Source organism: Nematolebias whitei, chromosome 18, assembly GCF_014905685.2.
Source record: "Nematolebias whitei isolate Nwh7 chromosome 18, NemWhi1, whole genome shotgun sequence".
Taxonomy (NCBI): Eukaryota; Metazoa; Chordata; class Actinopteri; order Cyprinodontiformes; family Rivulidae; genus Nematolebias; species Nematolebias whitei.
The window spans coordinates 38,828,573-38,848,607 of NC_056515.1; the positions used below are offsets into that span (position 1 = coordinate 38,828,573).

The 20,035-nt window shown below is 41.3% G+C and overlaps 2 protein-coding genes across 3 annotated transcripts in view; both read left to right on the plus strand.

The window, feature by feature from the left end:
• Nucleotides 1–5,087, plus strand: part of LOC119424899 (AN1-type zinc finger protein 5) — a 7,518-nt gene extending 2,431 nt beyond the window's left edge. Inside the window, exons 1-6 of one of the 2 annotated variants that reach the window (XM_037692411.1) lie at nt 1,014–1,040; nt 1,973–2,154; nt 2,232–2,361; nt 3,147–3,247; nt 3,368–3,499; nt 4,597–5,087. In XM_037692411.1, coding sequence (XP_037548339.1) covers nt 2,001–2,154; nt 2,232–2,361; nt 3,147–3,247; nt 3,368–3,499; nt 4,597–4,745 — 666 coding nt within the window. In that variant the 5' untranslated portion in view covers nt 1,014–1,040; nt 1,973–2,000 and the 3' untranslated portion in view covers nt 4,746–5,087. Of the gene's footprint in view, nt 1–1,013; nt 1,041–1,972; nt 2,155–2,231; nt 2,362–3,146; nt 3,248–3,367; nt 3,500–4,596 lie in introns of those variants that run through there. The other variant, XM_037692410.1, reaches the window with a different exon arrangement.
• A 5,886-nt stretch (nt 5,088–10,973) lies between these two features.
• The window catches only part of tmc2a (transmembrane channel-like 2a), a 10,439-nt gene continuing 1,377 nt past the window's right edge, over nt 10,974–20,035 (plus strand). The window contains exons 1-18 of the mRNA XM_037691773.1: nt 10,974–11,004; nt 12,436–12,465; nt 12,546–12,981; nt 13,052–13,210; nt 14,477–14,567; nt 14,651–14,732; nt 14,814–14,920; nt 15,026–15,124; nt 15,246–15,388; nt 15,472–15,619; nt 15,728–15,916; nt 16,017–16,196; nt 16,470–16,628; nt 16,798–16,926; nt 17,075–17,142; nt 18,465–18,704; nt 18,782–18,907; nt 19,052–19,130. Coding sequence (XP_037547701.1) covers nt 10,974–11,004; nt 12,436–12,465; nt 12,546–12,981; nt 13,052–13,210; nt 14,477–14,567; nt 14,651–14,732; nt 14,814–14,920; nt 15,026–15,124; nt 15,246–15,388; nt 15,472–15,619; nt 15,728–15,916; nt 16,017–16,196; nt 16,470–16,628; nt 16,798–16,926; nt 17,075–17,142; nt 18,465–18,704; nt 18,782–18,907; nt 19,052–19,130 — 2,496 coding nt within the window. The remainder of the gene's footprint in view (nt 11,005–12,435; nt 12,466–12,545; nt 12,982–13,051; nt 13,211–14,476; nt 14,568–14,650; nt 14,733–14,813; nt 14,921–15,025; nt 15,125–15,245; nt 15,389–15,471; nt 15,620–15,727; nt 15,917–16,016; nt 16,197–16,469; nt 16,629–16,797; nt 16,927–17,074; nt 17,143–18,464; nt 18,705–18,781; nt 18,908–19,051; nt 19,131–20,035) is intronic.

Consider the following 20,035-nt stretch of genomic DNA (forward strand, 5'->3'; position numbering starts at 1 on the left):
GTGTGTGTGTGTGTGTGTGTGTGTGTGTGTGTGTGTGTGTGTGTGTGGATTCAGAGCTGCTTTGTCTTTGCTGGATTCCTGAGACTTTCTCTGTTTAATGTTGGTCCTTCATGTTTGACCCAGATAACTTCTTGTACTCCCACCTCAAACCATCAAGCTCTTTTATGTGTCCTGCCCTCAAGGTGGCCCCATCTTATAAAAGTAGTTTAGTTTTAACTCTATCTGAAGGTCGGAGCACTCGTCGCTGCTCTGAACTGTAAATACGATAAATGTTCGAGTTAGCAGCTCCACGGCAAATTAATCTGTTTACGTTTCACTTCTGAATCTGGAAAATGTTTTGGATGAGAAGCAGAATCTCAGAACTCAAGAAGTCGTTTATCTTCAGGTTAATGGTTGTCATTTCAATGCGTACTGTGTACTAAAACTACCAAGTACTCTGTTTTCTGGGCAAGCTTAAACACATGTTTATGTGTATGTACAGCACTTTGTGGCAGTTGTGGTTGTTTTAAAGGGCTTTATAAATAAAGTAGTATTATTATTACAAGACAAATGAAATAATGCTCCTCTTAAAATCATTAATCTTGCGTAACAAGTTCTTTGACCAGATTTTAGAGTTACTCTGGTTAAATCTTTGTTTTTGTCATTTCAAAGCTGAGAACAAAGCGGCGCTACTGGTGGTTAATAATATTAGGAAGCTTGTTTTATAAATGTGTAAAAGCTGCTAACTTCTAAAATGAGTATAAATTGTGCCTGAGTCGTTTAATCCCGTAAATTGGACATATCCGCCTCTTTAGTGTAATCTGTTTCAGCGTGAAGTTGTTGAGGCAGTTTTATTTTAGTTTTTGTCTCGAGTCCAGGAGAAACTTTGTCGATAAAAAGGCGTCTTCTGAGAAAAGGCTAAGTAAAAGTTGTGACTCGATGCCAGCTCTGACTGCGAGACATTTGAGGTTGTCTATAAATAAATGTGTTTACAGCCGTCCTTGTTCAGGGAACTCGGGTGTGAATGAAGGAAGGGGTCATAAACAGCAATCTGCACACCAGTGAGCACATTCCTAAGATTTTACTTTGACATTTTCAAGATTCATACCTTTTAAACTTGTTGAAATGTTCCTTTAGTTTCTAAGAGGCCTTTATTATTTAATTCAGAGGCAGTGGAGGTTTTATTACCGAGTAACACACACGGTGTGAATGTTGAGTCAGCGTTCGCACATCGTCTTCAAGCTACTTTAGCATACTGTCAGCAACTGTAGCCACACGTCAGAACATTCGGTTCGTTTAGGAAACGGGTGCTACGGCTTTTTTTTTTTACTACACCTTCAAAAGTTTGGAAGTTTTTGGTATTGTTGAAACGAATGGCGTTGATCCTCTGTCGGTCCGTTCCCTCCAAGTGTTTCAAACAGATATAAGTACTCCTGTTTATATTTGTCTGGTTGAAGCCAACTCTGATGGTCGAGTCCAACAATCACATTTCTCAGAATAATCGGTTTTGGAAATGGTAAGAACCAGAGAACTTGTGAGGCTTGTCAGCATGTTGTCCTGTAGCAACATAACTTCTTGGATAACACTTTTCAGCCGTTTCTTTATCTGCGTAAACCACAACTACAGCGGTGTATTCAAAGTCCTGTTTGCCAGACATCCAGGTACCTGCTGACATCACATTGTGTAACCTGGTCATTGGGATTTTTAACTGACACGATTGTTATCCTTCAATTTTGATTTAATTTTTTAAAACTGTATTATTAACCTTTATTTAACCAGGCAACCCCACTGAGATCACAGATCTCTTTCGTAGGCAGGCCAGGGCCTGGAAGTGCTAACCACTTAGCCGTTGTGCTGCCTGTTTAGCTTGTTAGCTACTGTTTAGCTCATTTTAGTCTTTAGATAATGTGAAGTCTCGATGTATTTCAGTGTTAACCAGGTTTTTGATGGTTTTAAACGGCACAAAGGGTTTGAACTGTCCGTTTGTCTCCAGGTGAACCCGGCAGGTGGCAGGCATTGCTATGGCCCAGGAGACCAATCAGAGCCCGGGTCCTATGCCCTGTGCCACTGGCTGTGGTTTCTACGGCAACCCCAGGACTAATGGCATGTGCTCCGTTTGCCACAAGGAACACCTCTCCAGACAGAACGGAGGAGTGGGCTCTCTGAACTCCATGGGTACGACCCGCCGCGGCTCGCCTCGTCCGTCCACCCGAGTGACGCGTCGTGATGTTTCGTTTCTTTTCCCTCCTCAGCCTCCGGCAGCAGCTCCACGCCTGAAGATTCTGCCATCCAGAGGTTAGAAGCCACCCTGAACAACGCTGCAGCGGCTGCGGTCGCAGCGGTGGAGGAGGCGGCTGACGCTGCCGTCGCAGAAGCTTTCGGGTAAGGAGAGAACCACCGACTGGAGCTTCGGACATTTTCCCTCAGTGTCTGTCTTGATTTGTTCTTCCTGAATATATGCAGTCTGTCCAGCTTTGGAGGTGCTGTAGTCCTCGTACAAACCAACATTATTTGAGCTGATTGAACACATTTAGTCTGCTTTGATGCATTTAATGAGCCACATTCAGGAATTATTTTGTTTACCATCTTTTCAGTTGTTCTTCTCAAAAAGCCTCAATGATCCAGGGCGAGAAATCCAAAAGGGAAAATCCAGTCTTCACAATAACGCCAAACATTACACGAAGGGATTTCCAAGTAGAGAAAAACTGCAAATTTTAAAGGATTAGATGTAAAATTATTATTTTTTTAGGACAAACTTGTAAAACACTTTAAATTAAAGTTGCTGGGATCGCTGGATTTTTATGGCTAAATTAATGTTTTGGCTTATTTTGCTCTGCAGCCCGTGCTGATTCTCACTCGGTTTGGCCGGCGGTCCCTGTAGGAATACATTTCACTCTCCACCTTTAGTTTATTTCAAGATGGCCGCCACATTTCAGTAGATGTTTGTACTGGGAGTGACTCTCAGCTGCTGCCACATGAGCAGAAACTGTTAAATTTGCCTAAGTTAGTTGTTTTTGTGTTGGAAGGTGTTGATTATTTGTGGCGGCCATCTTGAATTGACTAAGTTTTCATCCAGTGATTACTTTGAGAGGTTTTTTTTCCAGCTAATCTTTAATGAAAAACTCACCTCTCGTTCTTCTCGTCTCGTTCGCTCACTTTTCCTTCAGTGGGATCTCACCTGCCACGTCTGTAACGAAGCAGATGACTGAGATGAGCCTGTCGTCTGAGGAGAAGCTAGCATCGAGCAAAGTAGACGTCACAGATCCAGGTGGGCACCTGAAACGTACAATCTCATTTATTGAAGTATAAACACTGAGGCTGCTGCACCAGCGTGTCATGCCTGAAATGTGTGAATTTTCACTAAATGTTTTCTTCTGCGTGTCTCCAGTCGTGAGTCTGCTGCAAACCGGTTCTGTTTGCCAACCTTCAACTGCTGGCAGTGAAGACGTCGGACCCCCAGAAGCCCCCAAACCCAAGAGGAACCGCTGCTTTATGTGCCGTAAAAAGATTGGCCTTACAGGTGAGGGGAGAAACCAACACCGGCTCCACTGAAACTCATTTGAGGAGAAACTTCACAAAAATGTTTTCAACCAACAAGATGCTGTAACTGCGTCAGTCTTATAGACGCTGAACTGAAATCTGTTGTGGTAGCAGCTAAAACCCATCCAAGAGCATGAAAAACACTTAAACTGGTCTGCCTAAATCTGTTTTACATATACTGAGCTAAAGGTTTGGCATGGTTGTAGCTGAGATCCATCCCTAATGGAACGCCCTATTTAAGGCTGAGCCCGTCCACCCTACAGAGGGTTGGCCTGTCGCGATAAACAATAAATCAATTAATCGCATCATAAATGAAAATTATCAACCTCATTTTCATTTATCAACTTTATCGTTTCTTCGTGTCTCTTTTTCTACTGAAGACACTGGACGACAAAAGGCTCAACTCTGGTGCTCTTCACTGACTCCTCCCTTTCTCTTTAAAATCTGTTTTAACGATCCAAAATCATGTTTTTAGATCGTTAAAAGCAGCTAAGCTGAGAAGCTAAGCTAACAGGCCAACCTGTGGGGGGGGGGGGAGACACACACCTCTGTCTTGTCAAAACTTGTGCCTTCGTCTAAAAAGTTTTTTTTTTTTCCTCTGCACAAAAAGCTGAGAACTTGTTTACTTTATTATTATTATTATTATTTTTTTATTTTAAATAAAAGCTTTGTGACAAATGTTATGCTGAAGAGCTCAAACCACACTGAGCATCCGCCAATTTGAGAACCGATAAATGGGAACGAGAGACATCCCATGTCACGTCACATGTCGGACACGCTGCTCGCTCCCTCACTATCCATCCTTCGGGGTCAAATGGTCTTATACTACCATCCAGTGGTCAAAAAAGGTACTACACGGAAAATGACCAACATTTCTTCGTAAACAATCATTATCATTTGTCGCAATAATTTCTGAGACAATTAATGGCCCAGCAAGATTTGTTATCGTGACAGGCCTAGTTACAAACTGGTACAAGCTGCTGCTTGGACCAAACGCAACGATGACCATTTAACCCTCAATGTCCTGAAAAGTCCCAAAAGTGGGAAAAACCGTTAACGTTTTTATTTTTTTTTCAGGTTTTGATTGTCGCTGTGGGAATCTGTTTTGTGGAATCCACCGTTACTCCGATGAGCACAACTGTCCGTACGACTACAAGTCCGACGCCGCCGCCAAGATCCGCAAAGAGAACCCCATGGTGGTCGCCGAGAAGATCCAGAGAATATGAACGGAGCTCTGCTTGACTTTGAACATCAGATTAAAACATGGACCTGAGCCCAGCCTTCGCCCAGAAGGTTCTTTTTTTTGTTTTGTTACACATTCAGGATCGATCCCTCCACACGGTTTTGTTTGTTCGCAGCGTTTGTGTTGGACAGAGAAAACGTCCGTGTGCTGGTGTTTGTCGGTGTGGCTGGACGACGCGTCGTTCCCCTTTAAAGAGTTAAAAACGGCACCACGCTGCGGGTGGCTGCGCAGTCTGTTCCTGAACTCTGCTCGGACGTTTGGACTCGGCTGTGCTTGCTCTCTGCTGGCTTGAGTAGCAAAAGGTTTTCTTTTTTCCAGTTTTTGGCCTCGGGGTCAGAGTTGAACCCTCCTGCTTCGTTAGGATTTTAGAAGTTTTGTTGCTGGTCTTTATAATTTGCTACAACCTGTTTTTAATTTCTTTCCCCGGTTCTGTGTCCTGATTTGAACGACGTCCACGTGGGTTTTGGTTCTCTCCGTTCTGTGAGCCGTCCACTGAAGTCGCATGAAGATTCGGGCTCCTGACTTTTTATTTTACTTGTTTCCGTTAATTCGCTCTCCAGAACACTAGCGCCGTTTGGATCGACTTGTAGCTTTTTGAAGGGTCACTAAAACGCTCATCTTTTCACGTTTGCTGTTAATTGTTTTTTTTTTTTTTTAAATGCGCGTTGAAGTCGGTGTCAGGGATGATTGCAAAAATAAAACACAAAGTGATTGTGCTGCAGTAGAACTGTTCGTTGTAGGTTTTTAAATTCTTTTTCTTGCTGCTTTTTTTTAACCCCTCTGAGTTAAGTTTATACAATTCTTTGTATTTATATTCTGCAGTGTGTGTTGATCTTCTGACATTAAATTGTATGATGTAAATAAATTATGTTCACAAATATACGATGGTTTCTGCCACGTTTTTAACCGTCGAGGGCCAGAAATGTTGGTCAGTTACATCCGTCCAGTGGTTTGAGATATTTTGCTAACGGTGGCCTCAAAGTGGTTGATGGGAATAAATGCAGCGTTCACTTCGGTGGTTTGGGCAACTGGTTTGGACGCCTCTCGTTTCAGTCGTGACTCGAGCAGGAGGGATTGTAGATCCTCTCTGGGCTGGGAGCACCTTGGGTGTCCTCCAGGAGGAGGACGCCTGGACCTTTTTGTCTCTGCGAACCAGCTACGGCTAAACATTGGATGGACAGTGGCTGAGCCAGGGGGTAGCCAGTGGTGTCCGTGGCCACCATAGATCAATCAGTTATTTTCTGGGGAACCCCAATGCAAACTGTCTGGCTCCACCATCTTGGATGACTCATAATTAAAATAATGTAGATTTTCAGTTCAAATCCAAAAGTAAAAAACAGGACTGAGTTTTTGATCTAAAGTCCTGAAATGACATTGATTGTAGCAGAACCAGTAGGTGGCGCTGCAGCTCTGATTACCAACCAAAAGTCTTCATTCCTTCAAACACCAAGTTCACATGGAAATTTAGAGCCTCTTATGGTTCCTACAAAGACTTAAAGCACAAGATGTGAGTGTTTTTCCAAGCCTGGATAAGTGGAGAATAAAAAAAAAAAAAAAGAAGTACAGTGTGGAAAGTCTTAATTTATATCTCATGGACAATGCGGAACTTGATTAAACTTGTAAATTGTTCAGATAAGTTTAATGAGTTATGACCGTTGCGTTTAGTACACATGTTCCTTAAGTTGATTTATTATTTTTTTAAATTAATGTACCATTCTGTTGGCGTAAAACAACTCGATTATTGGCCAAAAATGTGTCAAAACTGAAAACGAAGTGTTCTTAATTACACATTGTTTCAAAAGTATTCAACCCCCACCTCAGGAGTACCATGTACAGACCCTTTCCAATAAATTAGAATATCATGGAAAAGTTGTTTAACTTTCATAATTCCATTCAAAAAGTTAATTTTTAATAGATGATAGATTCAGAGCCCACAATTGAAACAATTTCAAGTATTTATTTGTTTATTTTAACATAATTTGAGCTTCCAGCTCATGAAACTTACGAAAACAGGATTTCAAAAAATTAGAATACTGTGAAGACATCAGCCCAAATGTTGCAGGACATGAATATTTTAAACTGAGTGTGACACTAATCATCTACTAAACTCAAAGCACCTGCACAGGTTTCCCCAGGTGTCATTAAATTGTCTCAGTTCGGTTCAATATGAGGAAGACTGCAGACACAACAACTGTCCAGGAGACCATCATTGATGCCCTCCATAGGATGGGTAAGACACAAAAGTTCATAGCTAAGGAGGCTGGCTGTTCACAGAGCGCTGTGTCCAAGCACATCAATGGAAAGTCTAGTGGAAGGGCAAAATGTGTCAGGAGAAGATGCACCAGCAAAAGAGATGACCGTGGGCTTCAGCGGATTACCAACCAGAGAAGATTCCAGAATCTGGCAGAGATCCAGAAAGAGTGGAATGAGGCGGGAGTCACAGCTTCAAAAACCACCACATTCAGACGTATCTGGGAGATGGGCTACAACTGTCGGGTTCCTTGGTCCTCTTTTCCGATGAAAGTAAAGTGTGCCTTCCATTTGGAAATCAAGTATTTGGAGGAAGAAAGGTGAGGAACGGAACTGCTTGAGGTCCAGTGTGAAATATCCAGTCAGTCATGATTTGGGTTGCAATGTCCGGTGCAGGTGTTTGTAAACTCTGCTTTCTTAAATCCAAGGTCACTGCAACAGTCTGCCAGAATGTTTTAGAGGACTTCATGATTCCTTCTGCAGAGGATCTGTATTGAGATGCAGATTTAATCTCCCAGCAGGCCCTGGCCTGTGCCCATGCTGCCAGAAGCACCAAAACCTGGTTTGATGCCACAGTGCTTGTCCGGCCAACTCGCCGGACCTAAACCCCATTGAGAATCTATGGGGTATTGTCAAGAGGAACATGAGGGGCACCAGACCCAAAAACGAAGAATAGCTGACAGCAAGCATCAAGGACATCTGGGCTTCCATAACTCTCAGTCAGTGCCACAGGCTGATTGTCTCAATGCCACGTTGCATCGAGGCAGAGATTAAGACAAAGGGATTCACAACCAAGTATTAAAAATTGACAAGTTGTTTTGAAAGTACCATATTTTGATTGATTTGTTGTGATCCTAATTTCTTTATTTTATTTTGCAAAAACCGAGAAGTGTGGCCTGATGTCTCCACAGTATTCTAATTTTTTGAAATCCTGTTTTCGTTGGACTCCGGTTTCCTCCCACAGACCAAAAACATGCATGTTAGGCTGACTGGTAACTCTAAATTGTCCCTAGGTGAGAGAGCGAGTGAATGGTTGTTTGTCTCTGTGGCTCTGTGATGGACTTGCGACCTGTCCAGGGTGTACCCCGCCTCTCGCACTGTAATTGCTGGACATGGGCACCGACGACCCCCATGACCCAAAATGGAAGAAGCGGGTAAAAGATAATGGATGGATGTTTTCGTAGGTTTCATGAGCTGGAAGCCCTAATTATGTAAAAATAAACAAATAAATACTTGTTGAAATTGTGGACCCTGAATCTATCATCTATTAAAGATTAACTTTTTGAATGGAATTATGGAAGTGAAACAACTTTTCCATGATATTCTAATTTCTTTGGAAAGGGTCTGTAGTTGTCTTGCATCCTACATTTTGACCGTAAGTCATATTTTTACTCAAAATACTCAGATTAATGAAGTTAAATGAGGAATACCTTCTTAAATACCTCTAAATTGTATACAAGTGAAAACTGATGCATGTATAAGGGTTGACCTGTTGCTTTGAAACCCTAAACGTCCCCTTCAGGAGCCACATACTTGGTTAAATAAGATCCATCTGAGGGCAAGGTAGGTGTCACGTGATCTTTGTATGTACACCTGTTCTGAAAGTTCCTAGAATCACCAACCAATGAAGACCAAAGAACCATCCCACAAGTCAGAGGCATGAAAGAGTACAGATCAGGGGTGGGAAGGAAACATATTTCCTAGAATCCTGAACATTCCATGGAGCTCCATTTAACCCATTACTAGGAATCACATAAACAATGCCACCACGGCAAACCTGCCAAGAGAGGGTCTTCCTTCAGAACTCAGAGCAAGGGAGGAGGGTGTTAATCAGAGAAACCATGAAGGGTCCGTAAGACCGGGTTCATGGAAGACTGCATTTTCAGCCCGTTAAGGAGATTGGTTCCAGAACCCATGGTGTGCGTTGAGGTGAGTCCGACCTTCCAGTCAGTACCTCTCAATTTCACAAACAAGTCCAGACTCCACCAGAGAGGTGACCGGCCTTGTCTCAAGATCCAGGGTGAGGGGAGGAACATAAACAGAGATCTTCACGCTCCATTCTTAAAACTCACTCATGAAAAAAAAATCCTCAAACGCTTTATCTCCTCTGCTTGAGGCATCACTGCACTCCCAATTTGGAGGGGGCGGTCCCCCCTTTTCCTCAGTGAATCACCGCCTTATCATGGTGGAGGAGTTTATGTTCCTGAATGACCCCAGGAACTGTGCTGCCCGGGGCAATCGTCTCTGGTTGGGTCTACCAAGGCAGCTTGGTTCCAGATGACAGGCCAGACAAATGTCCCTGGAGTCCAGCCTAGGGTTGGGTCTTGTTGGTGAGCGCCTGATGACGACCTCTACCTACGCAAAGTACTACGGGTAGTAGCTGAAGGTGGAGGCCTTTGTTGGCCCTCTAACCTCTGGTCATGAACTCTGGGTAGAGACTGAATGAACAAGATCGTGGATCCAGACGGTCCAAATGAGTTTCTTCTGCAGGGTAGCTGGACTGCCCTTTAGAGACAGGGTGAGAAGTTCAGTTATCAGGAGAGACTCAGAGCAGAACTGCTGCTCCTCCACATCCAGAGGAGCCAGTTGAGGTGGTTCAAGATACTCCTGGTCTGGATTCCACTCTGTGGAGATTAAACAGGCATGTCCATGGGAGGAGACCCTGAGGAAAACCTGAGACACACTGGAGGGACTACGTCTCTCGGCTTGCCTGGGGACATCTTGGAGTCCTCCTAGTAGAGCTGGAAGAGGAATTCCTCTTGCAACTCAGTTTTAGGTTTTATCATGCCTATTTTAGATGTTTTGCAGAACAGAAAATCATTTAAACGTTTACAACTTCCAAAGTGTACCTTCAAAGAATGACAAACATAAAAAAGGACAACGGTTTCTAGTCTTCCTTCAATGTCCGGGTCGAGTTTGTCCAAATACTCTATTGGTTCTGGTGAATCGACTGAACGTGAAATACACCAAATATTTCTCATTTATTTAAGAAAAGAACATATCGCCAAAATTAATCTTGATTCTGTCTTTATTTTAATAAAAAATGCAACCGGTGATCTATAAAATCAGTTTTAGGTACGCATACATTCACTTTTCCTTTACGCAATATTTTAAAAAATGTAATAATTTGTGGGATTATCGGCGTCTGTTTAGCTACAAGTTGGCTTAAATAAATCATTAATATCTAATATTTAAAACTTTGTGGACCTTCTGAGAACTCATTTTGTGCACTAAGCTCACGTGTCCCCTCAACCTCTCCCCTTAACCCCCCCCAGTGCACGTGTTAACAGGCCGTCTCACCTGCGGGGACAGCCTACTGTGTAATTGAACCATTTTAGATGTGAAAAATGAGCTGCGTTCTAATATTTAATGAGACTCCGAGCGGTTGCGCTGCACGGTTTGCAGCCCTGCAGACACAGCTGTTGTCAGGATGGCTGACTCCGTTTGTTGTTTTCTGCAAAACCGTCAAAGCATCACAAGAAAACCCGACTGCGTGGCCTCGTCTGGGTGTTTAAAGCTCGTATAATGAGCCTCTCACGAAGAAACCTAAACCTTCATTAAAACTTTAAGACGTCTGCAGTTCTCCTGTGTGGGTCTCCAGTGACAGGACGAGTGAGAGTGTCTCAAACCTCTTTTTGTTATCTGGAAAGGAAAGCATAACCATGACACCTTTCCAAACATGGTAACCGTTTGGGCCTGATATGAACCAAACTGTTTCATCGTCTTGATCTTTATTTCATAGAAACCAGCCGAGCTGAAGCCCAGCGCAGCTTTAAACTTCACTAAGTCACAGTGGGTCGATCACCTTTTGGTTTCCAGAACCCAATTCACTTTTCCAACAACACCTGGTGACACCTGAGGCAGTCGCCACGGCAACAGAACCGTCAGATACCTGAGTTGGGGTGCTGAGCCAGAGGAGACAGCGCTCACGCAGAGGACAGATCGCCTATTCAGTTCCATCATGCCGAGACAAAGGGCCTCCGCCGAGGAAGGTGAGCTGAAGCTTCTTTTTTGTTCTTCTATCGTCAACTAAAAAATAAATCAGGTTACTTTACTCCTGGACTGGACAAAAACTTTAACTGTGTATTGGTTTTACCCAACCGAGGTTGCTTTTTGTGTACGATCTGAACTTTAACGGGGATTTACTACCTCACAAGCTTTAATGCCAGAAGTTTAGAGTCCAATTATACAGTATTTTTCGGATTATAAGGCGCATTAAGCGAAACAAAACAGTCAGATAAGTCGAACTTTATTCAACTCATTCACAATAAACACATAAAATTGGTTTGGTCCATTGGTTTTCTCAAGTTGTATGTTCTTTAAGGTAAATTTGGACATTCCCAAATAAAGTTGTTTATTCCAACCAGGACAATATATGAGCCCATATCAGCACATTTATGAGTCACAACAGTGGTTTAAGTAAAAGATAAGACAACATATGTGCGTCACATGTTTTAAAAGGCTTTTGTTTTACATGATCGCATGATGTTTTGTCGATGTGTTCATTAAAAACAGAACTCGAGAGCAGTGAGTCTTTTCTGCAAACCATTTGACCAACTAAAATAGTCACTAGTCTACACTTTAGGTTTAGTGAAATGGTGAACAAACCAACCTGCTGTTGAACTGGTAAAATATTAAGACTTTTAGTTTAGCGTGTTAATTTAGTGGTTGGTTAGCAGAATCCAGAGAGCAGCTGAAGCTGAAGATGTGACTTTTTTGTGTATTTGGCTTTTAGCGAAGTGCAAAGTATTTAACATTTTGGTAAAAACGTTACTTTAGCAGGTTAGCGTTGAACACAAAGAGAAGCTTGGGACAATTTGTGAAGTATTTGGACATTAGTTGAACGAGACTCATTTAAAAATCGAATAGAAAACAAACAAAAAAATGACAATATGCTAATATTAAAATGTTTTAACATTTCTGGTTTTACGTGTTAGCATAATGACTTTTCCGATACTTGGACAAAATAAAATCAAGTGTTGAGTTTAATGATGCAGGACTAGTGATATTTGATAATGAGCTAACTATTCAGTGGTTCCCAACCGTGGTCCTTGAGGAACACCATTCTGCACGTTTTCGTTGTTTTCCTGCTTTGACACAGCTGATTTGAATGAATGGGTGATTAACAGGCTTCTGCAGATCATGATGAAGTAATTAACTCACTGAATCTGGTGTGCTGGAGCAGGGAAACAACTAAAACATGCAGGATGGTGTTCCTCAAGGACTAGGGTTGGGAACCATTGAGATTGCAGCTCTTACTAAATGTCACATTTACCCATTCAGGTTTCACAAGATCTTTAATGACCAGGACAAGTGTTGCATAAAAAAGTATATTTTAAAATATAAAGCATCTCAATGTGTGTTTATTTGGTTCAGTTTTAAAACTGTTTTTTGTTTGTTTGTTTATTTGTGTTGTTCTTCAGTCGAGATCGATATAGAAGACGACAGTGATGGTGAGTACATCAACATGAATTTCTCTGAAGTATCAAAGGCTCGTATGACTAAATTTGGTCATTTATGTTTTGAAACGTAGACGGTGGCACCAAGAAGAGAACAAACAGAAGACAAGGAGCTGGACGAGGAGCAGGCACAAGAGGAAGAGGCAGAGGCAAAAAGCAAGACAGTGACGAGGACGAAGAGGATGAGGCTCCAAGGGGGCGAGGAAGAGGAGCAAACAAGAGGAGGCCGGCCAAGAAACGAGGCGGCAATGACGATGAGGACGAGAGTGAAGATGAGGCCCCTAAGAAGAAGAAGGGAGGCGCAGCCAACAGGAAAAAAGGAGGCAAAGCTCAGGACAGTGATGAGGACGACAGCGATGATGGGAAAGGGAAGAAGGGAAAGAAAGGAGGAAAGAAAGGAGGGAAGGAGGATGAGGATGGGCCGGGTAAAAAAGGTGGCGCCAAAGGAAAGGACAAGGGCAAAGATAAGGATGATGACAAAAACAAGAAGAAGAAGAAGAAGGATGACAGGTAGGCGACAGGAGATAAAACAAGAAGCCAAACTAAACTTTATTTATTTATTTATTTATTTTGTCTCCAGTTCAACTGATTCCAACATAGACTCGGACGAGGAGGAAGAGGAGTCCATGTCGGAGGGCGAGATGGCCAGGCTGATGGAGGAGGTGGAAGAAAAGAAGAAACTGATCGCCAACATCAGGAACAAGCCTTGGCGAATGAAACGGAGGCTCACCGTTCTAAAGTAACGTCTGCCTGACACGTGACACCACTTTCTGTCTGCAAAGAATGTGTAATGGAAACCTCACAAAACAAGAAACACTGACTTACCCCAGTTATCTAGTATTTTGTATAAATATATTTGTATTAATACAAAATACTGAGACCGTGTAAAGAATCTGTCTTAGAAGAGGAAGCAGGTCATTTAAAATTGAATTAACTGAACATTAATTAAAGCAAACATTTTAGAAACACTGTTTAAACAGAGAAAACGGTGTCTGCCCAATATTCTGACAAGTAGGTAGCATTGGTTGTTTGTCTTTTTTCATTGGTTCATTCAACCTTTATTTAGACAGATAAATCACATTGAGCCTCGAAGACTCATTTACAAGTGAGATCTGCTTGGACAGACAAAAATGTCTTGTTTTGCTTTTCTTTAAATTTTAAATTTTTGCTTGAATTTGACAATTGTTAGCGTGGTTTCATTGGCCTGCGCCAAGAATAAAATATATTAGATAAAATCATAAAGTCCGCGAAACCCCATTTCCTCTTATGAAAGATATAGTATTTAAAATTTGGCCAGTTGTATTTTAGGAGCTCAACCATTTTTCACGTTTTCTTCAACGATTATTCCAACATCCAGGCCAACAGGTTCAAATGGATGATTCGGAGAGTTGGAGTTCAGTAGAACGTGTGGGTACAATTAATATATTACCTGTTGTTGATAGCTCATTAAACAGCCTCAGTTTAAAGATCTGGAGTTTAAGTCTGACCGAGCTGATGAGCTAATGGCTAGTCTGAGCCAGGCTAAAACCAAAGTGGATTCCTTCCATCTTTTAACAACTCTAATGTGAAATATCACCTCTCCTGAATACATTTTTTAAATTCCTGATTTGCTTCCAGTTTAATTTTACACACTTAATCCAGCAGAAATGTTACAATATTCCTGACGAAAATGCCTAAAGCTGCACTGGAAGTGCTACAGCTAGCTGATGCTATTTTTGCTAGCTAATAACTGTGACATTTTATTTATGTAACTAAATAAAATTAGACTGTAAAGATTTTTAAATACTGTTTGCATGAATAATTGTGAAATTTGTTGAGATCTGAGTTGTTTTGAGACATTAAGAATATCATCTAAGATTTAAACAGTTCTTGTCTCTATGAATACTTAAGCAAACATCCAATCCTTAACAGAGCAGCTGACTCAGCCATACCAGCTTGTACATATAAAACAGTGTCATCGGCGTATTGTTTTAGTCTGAGAGAGCATTTCTGCTTTACTCCACAGGGAGGCGCAGCAGTTTGTGGATAAGTTTGAAGGAGCTTTGGGTAAAGGAAAAGGCAGGAAGTGGTATGCCTACAAAGTGATGATGACAAAGGTTTGGTATCATGCTCCAACCTTTTGTCTCTTTTTATTTTTAAGTTTTTGGTCTATAACACTCTTGTTGTTTTTATATATCAGAAATGGATTAAGTTTCAAAGAGATTTTGAGAATTTTAGAACTGCCTGTATCCCCTGGGAGAGGAAAATCAAAGAGGTGGAAAGTAAGTTTTGTCCATTAGCATCTTTTAGTGTTGAGTTTGAATAATGTATGTCATGTTTTAATGTCGTGCCAATGCCTTTAGGCCACTTTGGCTCATCGGTGGCGTCTTATTTCATCTTTCTGCGATGGATGTACGGCATGAACCTCGTCCTGTTCGGGCTAACCTTTGGGCTGGTGGTCATCCCTGAGGTGAACTGATGTACTGCTCACTGTTTAATCATTATTAATCATTAATTATTAAAGGCATTTTAAATCAACACACTGTTTTTTTTTCATCTATTGCTTGTTTTCCAGGTTTTGATGGGTCTCCCTTACGGGTCTATTCCCAGGAAGACTGTTCCCAGAGCCGAGCAGGACACTGCTATGGATTACTCTGTTCTCATGGACTTTAACGTGAGCCTAATATAATCTGGGTTTGTTCATTTATTGTTTGACATGCGTACTGTGGCGTTTGAAGCCAATGGAAACAAAAGAGTTTGAAAAACAAGAATTAAAAACGAGTTTTCTCTCTCAGGGCTACTGTAAATATTCTGTCCTGTTCTATGGATATTACAACGACCAGAGGACCATCGGCTTGCTAAAGTTCAGGCTGCCTCTATCCTACCTCCTGGTGGGAATCGGCAGCTTCGGCTACAGCCTGATGCTTGTGATTCGCACGTGAGTGCATTCAGCTCAGAAAGCCTTTATTTACCTATTTTGGATCAAATATGTGCAGATCATTGGGTTGTTTTGTCATTCAGAATGGCCAAAAATGCTGATGTAGGCGGCGGTGATGGAGAGGAAGGGGAGTTCACCTTTGGCTGGAAGATGTTCACAAGCTGGGATTACCTCATTGGCAACGCAGAGACCGCTGACAACAAGTACGCCTCCATCACCACCAGCTTCAAGGTAGCCACGGCAACCCCACAGCTCCTGAGACAATCCGACCCAAAGACCTTTGCTTTCTTTATGGGCTCACACCAACAGTCAGTCCCCTCCGTGTTTTCATAAGAACAGGAGTCCATTGTGGATGAGCAGGAGAACCAGAAGGACGAGAACATCCACCTGCGACGGTTCCTCAGGGTCTTGGCTAACTTCATGATCACCTGTAGCCTCGGTGGGAGTGGCTACCTCATCTACTTTGTGGTGAAGAGGTCTCAGGAGTTCGCTACAAGGAATGACCTCAGCTGGTACGAGAAGAACGAGGTAACGATTGTCAGAATCGGATCACGCAAGAAGCTTTCAGAACCAAAACGAAACAAAAGGACATAGATCTCATGAAGTACGTGTGATTCTTGTCTACCAGTTGGAGATTGTTATGTCCCTGCTGGGCTTGGTGTGTCCTCCTCTGTTTGAGACGATTGCTGAACTGGAGGACTACCATCCTCGAATCGCCCTCAAGTGGCAGCTGGGACGCATCTTTGCCCTGTTTCTCGGGAACCTCTACACCTTCCTGTTTGCCCTGTTTGATGAGGTCAACACCAAGGTAAGCTGGTGGTGTCTATGTATGTCATTGCTTAAAAATGTCAAGCTTAAAGCTGTTTTTATAAAGGGTTCATGTGCCATGTTTGAATAACTGCATTAGAAATGACTTAAGGACATTGTGTTTAGTCATAAACAAAAATATTTGGGACAGTTTTTATTAATTACCAAGTTACACATTTAGGTTTTTGTTGCATCTTAATCATTTTCTATTTTTGATCTTTAGTTTTTTGTTGTTAGGAGAATCTAGGTGACTGATAAGTTTTGTTTCCTTCAGCTTGAAGAAGAGCAGTCTATCAAGAACGCTTCCATCTGGGCCATGAAGGAGTACTACGCCAATTATTCACGTATTTTGAACGACACCGAGGCGACTCCACCACCGATGAGCCCTGCGGATGTCATCAGAGGACCCTGCTGGGAAACTTCCGTCGGCATAGTAATAAAAACATCCCTGTACATTTCGATCACGGTAGTTGACCAACTTGACTTGAATTGGACTGACTTGTGTTCGCCCAGCCGTCGTCTCTTTCATGAGATATTTTGAAAAAGACGGGCAAAAGAGTTGTATGTTGTTAATATTTATGCATTCATTCCCTCGGCTGTAGGAGTTTGTGAAGCTGACGGTGTCGGACATTCAGGTGACCTACCTGACCATCCTGATCGGTGACTTTGCCAGAGCCGTCATCGTTCGTTTCCTCAACTACTGCTGGTGCTGGGACCTGGAAGCTGGGTTTGTAAGTCCGTCAGCTGCTGTGTTTTAGATTTATAAAGCTAATTGTTATTTTTAATTGACTAATTCCACTGTATATGTTTTATTGTTAACATTAAAGGCCAGTGAGGCTGATGAGCATATCAGTTCATCTGTTTTTTGACTGTTTTCAGCCGTCGTACGGAGAGTTTGACATCAGTGGAAATGTTCTTGGGTTGGTCTTCAATCAAGGGATGATCTGGTATAAACTTTATTATTATTATACACACACTGAGCATGCTCAGTTTACCTAACAGACAAAGGCAAAATAAACTATAGTAAATTCCTTAAAAACTATCATAAACCACATATTTGGGATTTACCTGTATAAATAAAGGTTGATTGATTGATTTGATGTAGTGGTCTCATGCCACGACCTTGTGGTTCCATACTTCACAGTTTATGCTGCATCAAGATTATAATTTTATTAAATATTTAATCATTTTTATTCATATTTTCATCTCATTAAATTATTTTTCGATTTAACAACTTGTTGGCATTACGATTAGGCGCACATGTAGGCACGTCATCAGTTTTATTAAGTAAATAAAGATTATTTTTGTGTTTTTCAGTGTTTGTTTTTTCACTTGGACCATTTTAAATGTTATCAAATGTTCAACTGAAACGATTAATCAACAGAAATATTGTACTTATTAAGGAAATTGTAAAATCTTTCACAGAATGATATTTTTTGCAAGCTAGTTTTTGATGTTTAATAATTTACTGATCTAATTGTTTTGAATTGAATTATAAATGGGACAAAATTGAAAATTAAATTGGAACAAACCATTTTTGATTGGGGACTAAGCTGTTGGGTTGAAATTTGGTTTCAAAAGAAGAAGCTGCTCTTAGACTGTATTGAAATGTGTAGAATAAAAATCAATTGAATTTGACTTTCTGAACTACACGGTTGAATTATAGAGCATTCAATTGGACGTAACTAGACTAAAATAATTGGATCAAATTGAATTAAAATTTAGTGGATTTAACTGAATCAAAGTGAAAGATGTTAGGCTAAATTGAACTGGGATGCCCACGTCGTAATTTGGCTGTTATTACTGGAATAAACTGAGATTGAACTGAATTGTAATATAAACTGAAGTGAATGGAATTTAAACTAATTTGAAAATTGGGTTTAAATATAAATGGAATAAATGACAATTTATTGAATTGGGATGAATGGAAGTGGTAATGAATGGATCTGATGATTTGGGATAAACTGAATTGAAATAAAATTGATTGGGTTTGTTGAATCGATATGAAACACATTTGAATTGGAGTAGATTGAACTAGAACAAGTTACAACAAATTGGATTGTTTAATTTATTGGATTTACTGAGTTAAATTTAAAACCCATTTAATTGCAGTGAATTGGATAGAAGCTGAACATACTGAATTGGACTGCCAATGACTTTTTTGGATTGAACACTGACGAGAGTAAACTGTACCTTTATTGAAAGTAACTGGAGTATAAGTACTGGGACTAGAATGGGACCAGTTTATCAGTTTTTTGTTTTGGATCAGGATGGGTGCGTTTTTCGCTCCTGGGCTCGTTGGCATCAACGTCCTCCGTCTCCTGAGCTCCATGTACTACCAGTGTTGGGCCGTGATGGCCACAAACGTCCCACATGAGCGAGTCTTCAAGGCCTCCAAGTCCAACAACTTCTACATGGGTCTGCTGCTCCTCATCCTCTTCCTGAGCCTGTTGCCTGTGATCTACACCATCATGACCCTACCACCTTCGTTTGACTGCGGACCTTTCAGGTAACCCCACCTCTGATTATAAACGCCTCTTCAGAAGTGACTTTGTGCCAAATGTTCACGTTTGTGTGACCGAGCAGCGGCAAACCCAAGATGTTTGACGTGATCATGGAAACCATCAGCACGGACCTGCCGGCCTTCATGGGGACGCTTTTCAGCTACGCGGCCAACCCAGGCCTCATCATGCCAGCGGTGCTGCTCATGGTGTAAGTGTAGAACCGTAAAAACACCAACGTTCTTATGGTTGGACAATGAACGTTCATCCAACAGAAACAGGAGCAAAGGCCTTTACGTAAAACAAAAGTCCTGAGGAAACCCTGGAAAACATCTAATCCCATCACGTCTTGCAGGTTGGCCATCTATTATCTGAACTCCGTGTCCAAAGCTTACCAAAACTCCAACATGGAGCTGAAGAAGAAGATGCAGATGGTAAGCAGAGCAGGCGGTTCCTGACATCATTTTTTAATAGTTGGTGACTTTTATTCTCATTTTCCCCCCTTTGTCACAACCTTGACTTTGGTTTTGCACCAACGCTTATCCATAATTTAGGATTTTTTCCATGATATTAATGAACCACCCCAGCCTTGTTAGCCAAAAAACTTGAGCCTCTTTAATAGCTAAACCAAAAAGTTTGCCCATTTTCAGAGTATAACTTATGATATTTACAGTCCAAACATCACTTAAATACCAAACAAAACGAGTATTAGGAGTGTTGTGTATCAGGGCACCATCGATACATAAAAACAGTTACCCTTTCACAATAAAATATTCAAAAAACAAAAATTCACTTATTTTATGCCACTATCTCTCTGGGTAGCAACAAGTTGGAGACAAAATTGTGAGAAAATACATAATTTTTTTTACTGAAAACAACACAAAAATTCTACTTACGACTTAACTGTGACGTACAAAACTGCAAATAAGCTGCAGTTTTCCTGTGAATGACGTGCACATGCTTTAGTTACAATTTAGTCTCCAGGTGTCTTCACCCTGTCTCAGTTAGGTTGCAATTCAGAGTCTCTGACTCAGTTTATTCTGTTTTTGCCTCCAGTCAGTCACAGTTTGTTTTTTTTTGTTCACCAAACCTTCCAAAAGTTGCCTCACTTATGTTTGCGCTTTCAGACTCCCAGAAACAAAATTAAGAAAGTTTTGAGACTATTTTGAGACAAAAAAAAACAACCAATTTCAGCAACAATACTTCTGGCCTTCTCAATACAGTGGTCCCTCATTTATCACGGGGGATCCGTCCCCTGACGCCCCGTGATAAATGAAAAACTGCTAAGTAGATATAGTAGTACAAGTAGTAGGTAGTTTATATATATATATATATATAT